The following is a 10,509-nucleotide window of genomic DNA, read 5'->3' on the forward strand; positions in this document are numbered from 1 at the left end:
TACTTTGAAAAAAAAAATAAATAAAAGATTGTTAGTTACAAAGTAGTATAAAGGTCTGAATGTGCTTACTTCATTTCGTAATCCTTGGCGAACCTGATTGGTCACATCTTTAATGACACCATCACCAAGGCTGCTTACAGTGAGATGTTCGTCAAAATTGTTGGCTACTGAAGATATGGATTGTGTTATGCTCCCAGATGGTCCAAAAAGAGCACTGTTTTGAAGAGGGCCATTTTGGGGGATGTCAGAGGGATGTTCAATTAATAAATCATCTACAGGAGGTCCAATGAACAAATTCTCTACAGGTGGTCCAATCAATAAATCCTCTACAGGAGGACCATTTGGATTATGAAGGTCATGAATACTAATGCCAGCGCTTACAGTCTGGACAGCTGCAGTAGGTAAGCCCTGAAGGTCTGCGCGGGTTATTACGTCACCATATGCCCCCGAAACGGCAGAATCTCCCAAGAAAGACTCAGCGGGGAACAATTCCCTAGCATCTTGTCCATTGATATTTGTCGCTACAGCTATTTGGTCTTTAAAATCCTTAGTGTCTCTTCGTTTTCGAGCTACAGAATGAGGCAAGGTGTCATTTGAGAGAATATCAATTGATGGAGAGTTACGAGGATCCTGAATTCCACCGAGGTCTTCCCGAGAAAATGGAGAGGATGCAATAAGTTCAGGTGGGCACTGTTCTTGGCGGACACAAGTACATCCTAGATCTCGTGATCCAGATACTCTTATTAGCTCTAAAGCTCCTTTGTTTTCAGAGTCAAAACTTGCAGGAGTTTCAACCACACTATCAAAGGGAACACTAAATGTGTTAGATTTGATTGCTTCTTTTTTATGTATTGTTTTAACATCAGAAAAATCAGTGTCATCTTCTCTATAGTCTTGTGATGATGATATATACAGGGGTGCTGACCCAATAATAGAATTGCTATCAAATTGACCGCTATACCCATCAGTGACAGCAGCTGCATTATTGACGTCACTGTTTGAATTATAAACATGCTGGTGAATATGGATATGTTTCACAGTCTGAACATTTCCTTCTGAAGTCTGAGAACCATCATAGAATGGTGGAGAATGCTGGACACCGTGAGATGCTGGTGAACTTTGTGGGTCACTATAAGAAGTTGAGGGACCTTGTGAATCACTATATAAAGATGAAGAACCTTGTGAGTTACTATAAAAAGATGAAGGACCTTGTGAATCACTATATAAAGATGAAGAACCTTGTGAGTTACTATAAAAAGATGAGGGACCTTGTGAATCACTATATAAAGAGGAGGAACTTTGTGAGGAACTATATAATGATGAAGGACCTTGTGGGGCACTATATAAAGATGAGGGACTTTGTGGGCTACCAAAAGATGAGAAATGACCTTGGGGACCACTGTGAAAAGAAGAAGGCCCTTGTGGGGCATTATAAGAAGACGAAGGGCCTTGCGGGGCATTATAAGAAGACGAAGGAGCTTGCAAGGCACTGTATGGGATATCTGGAACTGAAGGGGAACTATATGAGGTAGCTGGAGGTGCACTGTATATGGGAGCTGGCGACTCGTATCCTGATATGACAGAAGATGCCTTTGGAGGGCCATAAGCTATTGATTGGCCACTTGGAGAGCCATAATGTGATGGGGAATGAGCCGGTTGGTATCCGGAGGATCCTGTTCCACCGTAGTGAGAAGGACCCCCTGTGTCAACATGGCCACCGCTTCCGTAACTGTTTCCCCCTCTGATTCCGCTTCCACCAAAACCACCCTTGTGTCCTGTGTGGCCCTTTCCTCCGGCCCCTCCTCCAAAATGACCCTTTCCTCCCCCATGACCTTTTCCTCCACCATGGCCTTTTCCTCCACCATGGCCTTTTCCTCCACCATGACCCTTTCCACTGCCAAAACTACCTCCACCACTATGCCCTTTTGAACCCGTAGCATATGATGAGCCTTTGTTGAAGATGTGGTGATCTTTGGGAAGGGCTGGGATAGGTTTCCCAACGGGACGAATCTCTACAGGCTGCACATATTGTATCTCGTGGATGTTTATTGGTTTCCCATAGTGACCAGAGGCTGGTTTGTAATGTCCTTTGTCACCACACTGTCATATGCCATAATAAACTGGTTAGTAAGTTTAGCAGTAATTTAGATTAAGTACATAAGTCTTTAAGTCACTAATAAATTAAAGGTTATAGCAAATCATCCTTCTACGTAACTTTCTACAATGCAATGTTTAAAGCATTTGTGTAAATCAATCTCAATGAAAGTAACCCGTAAACAGCTATGTATATTAAGAATGAAATGGTTTTGATGACAATAGCTATGTATACTAAGGACATGATAAGCTTTGATTTATACAGTTATGCCATTTCAAAATGAAGAAATCTATTCGACAAAAACATTTAAATCATGAACAGTTATCTCCCATTTGATGATAATTTCCAAACTTCTTCTAATTTCCAAAAAGTGTATTTCTATACTCACGCAGTGGCAGCTACACTTACATTGATACCTAAGCCGACGGAACACAGCTTCTTCTTTAGACCTCCGATGAACCGAGGCTCTGTGTCACTGGCTTGGCTTTCAAGGAGGGAAGTTCCCTCAGGAGGATCGTCGGTCAAGGATGTGTCGTTGAGAGATTCGGTAGTTATTTGTGCATCGCTCTGGTGAGGAAAGGAAGGATATGAGAGACATACTGTAGACTTTCTGCCTATGACAGATATTTGGCAAAAACATCAAAATTGTTAGTGTATCAAAGTATAAAGTTTTTAACAACAACAATAATAATAATAATAATAATAATAATAATAATAATAATAATAATAATAATAATAATAATAATAATAATAATAATAATGATGATGATAATAATAATAATAATATTAATAATGGCATTATTTGTATATATCGACTTCTGAATCATAATGCACAAGGCATATAAAAGATTGCAAATTGGCATGGTCTTCACTATGACAGTACCTTGGAGACGGTCGTCGCCGAAGAGAGAGTCGAGTTCAAAGAAGGCGAAGATGTGACAGTGGATGCCAAGCTTGTGGTATTCGATTCGTCCCATTTCCAGGAAGCGGCTGCTCCGGTTGCCATGACAACCAGGAGCACCGGCGTGACGCTCAATCGCCAATTCATACCTGAAGGATTACAAAAGAAATATCTTAATTGAAATGTCAAGGCTCTAAAAGTTAATGATTATTCTAATAAATTAGTGTAAGCGACCCGTCTAAAATGACGGTTAACTATTTAGATAGGTATGCAACCTCACGCACCAACCGCCCCCTTCTCACCAGGGTATGACTACTGCCTCTCACCATCCACAAGGGAGGGAGAGAGAGCTAAGCGTGACCGGCTTTATATATATATATCTATATATGTATATATATATATATATATATATATATATATATATATATATATATATATATATATATATATATATATATGTATATATATATATGAATATATACTGTATATATATACATACATATATATATATATATATATATATATATATATATATATATATATATATATATATATATATATATATATATATATATTTACTCTTTATTATTTAGGGGAGATAAATGGCTTAATATAAATGAATAAAAGCCAAATAATTGTATAGGTAAGGATATAAGGTAATAACCAAATTAATAAATACATAAGAAAATGTATAATTAAATACACAAGTAAATAAATAAACAGATAAGTAAATCAATAAAAAAATAAACACATCCAAGGACTCATCACATTTTCACATGCAGTTTCGAAATATCACGGGCAGGGTTTAAACTTGAGCAAATGGCCAATACCTTAGATGCTGCTGCTTTTTACTTTATATTACCTTAAAAATTTTCAAATTTCCTTATATTTGAAGCTAGTAAAATCAAAATTTCCTTAAAAATATCATTAGCTTTAAAAAATGACTTTGAAATGATGCAAATTACCTCAAACTAAGGTAATTACCTTAAAAATTTAAACCCTGAATTTACGTGCCAAATTCACTATAGAAAATACAAATACTAATCCTTGATTTTATATGTGTTTATTTTCAATTTTTTTTTTCTTATAAAATAATGGTCTCACTGACACATTTGACAGAACAGTGTACTCTAAAGGTCTCAATGACCATTCCAATTCTAGGTTCTTTCGTATCTCTCTCTCTCTCTCTCTCTCTTTTTTTTTTTTTTTTTTTTTTTTTTTTTTTTTTTTTTTTTGATATGCCAAAAAAAGTAAGAGTTTTTCGATAGAAGTTTCGTCCAAATTGGGTGAGAAGGTTAAGAGATCATTGTAGTTTTTAGATATTTAAGTCTTAAAAGTCAATAAGAACAAGCAAATAATAATAATAATAATAATAATAATAATAATAATAATAATAATAATAATAATGATAACAACAACAACAACAACAACAATAATAATAATAATAATAATAATAATAATAATAATAATAATAATGATAATAATAATAATAATAATGTATTACTCGCTCTTATGATGCAAATCATAACAGCAAGACTACGAGAAAGATGATTCTTGTTCAAATGTAAAAAGTTTTGGAATAATGTTTGACATGAATAGAACTAACCCCTTATCAAAATTCTTTCAAGGGTAAAACGGCAAATCAAAGAAGCCTTAAAACACAGATGAAACGGCTTAAAACGACTTTAACTAAACCAATCGGTGAATATCAATACGTTTGGTTCTCTGCGTCTTTTTGGAAATGAAAATTATAACATGCAGAGAATATAAGTTGTCCTTCTGTTCATTTTTAATCAAAGTAGGATATTCCAAACCCAATCTTTTGTAAGTGGCTTAGGAAGATTTATTATTATTATTATTATTATTATTATTATTATTATTATTATTATTATTGTTATTATTATTATTATTATCATTATTATTATTATTATTATTATAATTTCTAGCCAAGCTACAACCCTAGTTGGAAAAGCAAGATGCCATAAGCCCAAGGGCTCCAATAGGGAAAAATAGCCCAGTGAGGAAAGGAAATAAGGAAATGAATAAATTATGAGAACAAATTAACAATAAATCATTCTAAAAACAGTAACAACGCCAAAACAAAGATATGAAATAAAATTATTAATACTTAGGAATGTTACTGTTTACTGATGACATTCTCTCTCTCTCTCTCTCTCTCTCTCTCTCTCTCTCTCTCTCTCTCTCTCTCTCTCTCTCTCTCTCTCTCTCTCTCTCTCTCTCTAAATTTTCGCGTGTCAATCCTTTCTCCTTTCAAATGAGAAATTGACATCAATGTTTTCCCATTTCATGATCTACTTTACATCCTTTCCTATTTTCTACTTGTTACCATCAAAAATATTCCCCTGTTTTCTTTTTCCCAGCTGTAAACAATGAACCTGATAAAATCAAAACGGTTATTTCTAATCTCATTCATTCCCGTGATCCATTGTTAGGAGGGGATGATATGAAGTTTTTTAAAGAGTTCCGGGGTGTGTCATGAAATGGAAAGAATCAAATGGACTTTCTTTATGAATAATGGGCAAATTGTTTGGGACTATTTTCTAATTTTTCAAGTCTTACTTGGAGGGAATTGTCACAATGGTTTGTTGATGTGTAATGTGATTTATGATCCAATACGAAATAGCTGTATATAGTACGTGGAACTATCAAAAGCATAATTGAGGCATAGATTTTAATATCCATCTTTTTTATAATATGATAAAAATGGATAATCAATTATAAGTAATTTTAAGACATATTTCCATTGTCTTCGCATTTTCTTATTCGGCTTGAAACAGCTAAATGTATTTTGAATGCTTACATTAAAGTTTAAAAAGAAAGAACTGTTGGTGATTCTGGATATAAGGTGGGTGGTAAGATAGTCTATAAAGCGTTTATTGTTATACACAGGAATATACAAAATGACTGGATATTAAATTGCAGGACATAAATCTGAATTCTCAAGTGGTAAGAGACATACGAGAAAACGCGTTACAGATTTACGGTAAAGCTAAAATTCCTCGAAGGATTTGGAAGATTTATAAAACAAGAAAATTTAAGACGTTTAAAATTATCATCAACGATTTTTTTCATCTGTAAATCCCTCGTGTCACTTATGCGTAACGAAAATTATGGTTTTTGTTGTGCTGATTATGACAGGTCTAAGATATGTTAGGAGGAATATATTTATCAACCTTAGTGTAATATTTGGCTTGTAGAATGTGAGCTTTATGCATCGAAGCAGAAGTAAATTAAAAGGCTAAAAATGAGAGCAGTTAAGGGCCGAAGGGATGTTGCACATATCCGTTAATAATGCCTACAGTTGATCACGTTAGCTGCACTGTTGGCACTATTAACCAATGGAGCAAAATTTCCTTTGGTTTTGAAGCCCTGTACTAACTTTAAAAACATCAGATTTGTTGTGGATAAGGATTTCTAAATACATACTTGAATATATTAGCGCCATCATAAGTGACAATGTAATTAAATAATGTCTAAACCCGTTTGGAGGAAATTACCTGCCCTTGGAGACATAGGGAATCCGAGAATAACGAAGGGAAACGTGTCTCTGCAGATGCTTACAAAAGAGGCAGAAGAGACCGAAACTATGTTGGCTCCTGTGGCTAGCTTCGTCTGTGCAGCCTACTCTGTCAAAGGCATCTACATCAGGACAATCTCTGAACTGTGATGGTATCCCTTTTGCAAGTATATGGCAGACAACGACAAGCTACTTCCAATCCTTGGAGCTTTGACAGTGAAAAGCTACTTCCAATCCTTGGAGCTTTGAGACAATATATCCTCACAGTCCTTATCCATGCCAGTGCGAGGAGGATTGCTCTGGAGGATCCTCACTTGGATTCCCTGCAGGGACAGGTCAGTATCGATTTGCAGAATCCTCAGTTGAATCTCCTGCACAAGGAATCCGATGGCCAACTGAAACCAACTATGATATATGTCCTTCCAGCTGCAGATGAAATTATCGAGAGGGGTAGCTGACACATTTTCTTGCAGAATAAAGAACTTATCCTTCCCCGATCTTTGCCAGTGAGATAGCGAGTGTCAAAATGATGAGGACACACAGAACAAGTATGAAATTGAGGATAAGTGATAGTGATATGTGAGACATTAACAAAGAATTTTTACGGCAACCATCTTGTATAATCAAAGATGGCGGCAATATAGGTATCAGGACAAATAGAAACATTGTTTTTTTTTTTTTCTGATTGCTTATGCAACAAAACTTTAGCAAAATTATAATTTCACTCTCGCCACAAAAATCTGGAGATATTAAAGGATTTAGGATTGTTTGTGAAGCTCGAAAATTATGAAATACAATTAAGTTACCCTTATAATAATGGAGATGGAAGCTCTTGAAAGTTACGAAGAAAAGAAAAAGTCCAGTTCCTCTTTCGATTTCTCGTCCATTGTGATGTAATATCCTGTCATTTTGATGGTGGGCGACGGACGTGCGTAATAAATTTCTTTTTTTATTCCGTCGCCAAGTGAAAGTATCCATGTTGCTTCTATACCGAGACTAGGAGTCATTGAAAAGAAATCTAATCGTATCAAAATTTCCAAGAAACTCTTTTTAAATACGTCAAATTATAATGAAATTACTGTAAGATTCGAGCGATTGAAATTTATCAAATTTTAATAGTACTGTACTTGATTTGCGTCTCCTGACTGCAAATATCAATTCTGAAAAGGCTTTATTTGTGTCTCCTAACTGCAAATATCTTTGGGAAAAAGTCTGAGAATATTTTGTTATAGATGACGCACAAGTGGGCCGTAGCAAAAATCCGACTTACGCTACAGTTCAGGTATGTCAAACAATTCGCTTTTCAATACGAATATCATTACTATTTATTTTTAAATGTAACACAGTATCATTATATGGAAAATATTTATATAAATTACAGTATTTACAGTGATAATAATCTACCAATATTTTAGACCATTATTTTCTTATTATTAATTGGCACATGGAAAAGTTTTCCCGGCGTTTTAAAATCGGTGCCGGTTTAGTATGTGGCCTACCTTTCGAATGTGGCCTACGAAATTCTATCTGTTTTAGTATGTGGCCTAACCTAACCTAACCTACCCTAACCTTGCCTAACCTAACAAGCCAGGTAGGCCACATACTAATTCAGAATAAATAAGGTACGCCACATACTAAACCAAAATAAAAAAAGGTAGGCCACATACTAAACCAGAATAAAAAAGGTAGGCCACATACTAAACCAGAATGAAAAAAGGTAGGCCACATACTAAACCAGAATTAAAAAAGGTAGGCTACATACTAAACCAGAATAAAAAAGGTAGGCCACATACTAAACCAGAATGAAAAAAGGTAGGCCACATACTAAACCAGAAAAAAAAGGTAGGCCACGTACTAAACCAGAATAAAAAAGGTAGGCCACATACTAAACCAGAATTAAAAAAGGTAGGCTACATACTAAACCAGAATGAAAAAAGGTAGGCCACATACTAAACCAGAAAAAAAAGGTAGGCCACATACTAAACCAGAATGAAAAAAGGTAGGCCACATACTAAACCAGAATTAAAAAAGGTAGGCTACATACTAAACCAGAATAAAAAAGGTAGGCCACATACTAAACCAGAATGAAAAAAGGTAGGCCACATACTAAACCAGAAAAAAAAGGTAGGCCACATACTAAACCAGAATAAAAAAGGTAGGCCACATACTAAACCAGAATGAAAAAAGGTAGGCCACATACTAAACCAGAATTAAAAAAGGTAGGCTACATACTAAACCAGAATGAAAAAAGGTAGGCCACATACTAAACCAGAATAAAAAAGGTAGGCCACATACTAAACCAGAAAAAAAAGGTAGGCCACATACTAAACCAGAATAAAAAAGGTAGGCCACATACTAAACCAGAATTAAAAAAGGTAGGCCACATACTAAACCAGAATAAAAAAGGTAGGCCACATACTAAACCAGAATTAAAAAAGGTAGGCTACATACTAAACCAGAATAAAAAAGGTAGGCCACATACTAAACCAGAATAAAAAAGGTAGGCCACATACTAAACCAGAATTAAAAAAGGTAGGCCACATACTAAACCAGAATAAAAAAGGTAGGCCACATACTAAACCAGAATTAAAAAAGGTAGGCTACATACTAAACCAGAATAAAAAAGGTAGGCCACATACTAAACCAGAATAAAAAAGGTAGGCCACATACTAAACCAGAATTAAAAAAGGTAGGCCACATACTAAACCAGAATAAAAAAGGTAGGCCACATACTAAACCAGAATTAAAAAAGGTAGGCCACATACTAAACCAGAATAAAAAAGGTAGGCCACATACTAAACCAGAATTAAAAAAGGTAGGCCACATACTAAACCAGAATAAAAAAGGTAGGCCACATACTAAACCAGAATTAAAAAAGGTAGGCTACATACTAAACCAGAATTAAAAAAGGTAGGCCACATACTAAACCAGAATTAAAAAAGGTAGGCCACATACTAAACCAGAATAAAAAAGGTAGGCCACATACTAAACCAGAAAAAAAAGGTAGGCCACATACTAAACCAGAATAAAAAAGGTAGGCCACATACTAAACCAGAATTAAAAAAGGTAGGCTACATACTAAACCAGAATAAAAAAGGTAGGCCACATACTAAACCAGAATGAAAAAAGGTAGGCCACATACTAAACCAGAATTAAAAAAGGTAGGCTACATACTAAACCAGAATGAAAAAAGGTAGGCCACATACTAAACCAGAATGAAAAAAGGTAGGCCACATACTAAACCAGAATAAAAAAGGTAGGCCACATACTAAACCAGAATGAAAAAAGGTAGGCCACATACTAAACCAGAATAAAAAAGGTAGGCCACATACTAAACCAGAATGAAAAAAGGTAGGCCACATACTAAACCAGAAAAAAAAAAAACGGTAGGCCACATACTAAACCAGAATAAAAAAGGTAGGCCACATACTAAACCAGAATAAAAAAGGTAGGTCACATACTAAACCGGCACCTTAAAATCTTATATACTTGTCTTCTTTAGCTCTTAGCATGAGAAAAATAAACAATGGTATTACATGCCCCTTGAGAAATTTTATCTCGCTATATAAACATATATAAGACTATGAGTAAAGAAAGAAGAGAAATTGAACGCAAACAGTGAAAGTTGTCCAAGAGTATTGTCTCTTTTATGATACAAATAGATAATAACTTGTGTGTCCGGTGGACAGAAAGAGAGAGAGAGAGAGAGAGAGAGAGAGAGAGAGAGGAGAGAGAGAGAGAGAGAGAGAGAGAGAGAGAGAGAGTGTACGTTTCTTTTCATTGTCTTTCTCCATTATTGTTTATATCAATCTGTTGTGTGAGAACTAGACGCCCCAGTGTGCTTCATTTTAAGTGTATAATGAGTCATCACTTAAGAGATTACTTTGATTGAGGTGATTTATCACTAGAGAGATTACTTGCGGTTTAAAGTGACTCATTACTTGAGTGATTACTTTATTAATTTCAATTTCATTT

At 35.1% G+C, this 10,509-nt stretch overlaps 1 protein-coding gene across 3 annotated transcripts in view; it reads right to left on the minus strand.

Annotated features, from left to right (window-relative positions):
• Positions 1–10,509, minus strand: part of LOC137650211 (uncharacterized) — a 50,665-nt gene that overhangs the window by 11,561 nt on the left and 28,595 nt on the right. For all 3 annotated transcript variants that reach the window (XM_068383434.1, XM_068383432.1, XM_068383433.1), the window contains exons 2-4: positions 2,979–3,145; positions 2,504–2,662; positions 70–2,100 (exon numbers count right to left, since the gene is read on the minus strand). In XM_068383434.1, coding sequence (XP_068239535.1) covers positions 70–2,100; positions 2,504–2,662; positions 2,979–3,143 — 2,355 coding nt within the window. In that variant the 5' untranslated portion in view covers positions 3,144–3,145. The remainder of the gene's footprint in view (positions 1–69; positions 2,101–2,503; positions 2,663–2,978; positions 3,146–10,509) is intronic.

This window comes from Palaemon carinicauda, chromosome 11, assembly GCF_036898095.1.
Source record: "Palaemon carinicauda isolate YSFRI2023 chromosome 11, ASM3689809v2, whole genome shotgun sequence".
Taxonomy (NCBI): domain Eukaryota; kingdom Metazoa; phylum Arthropoda; class Malacostraca; order Decapoda; family Palaemonidae; genus Palaemon; species Palaemon carinicauda.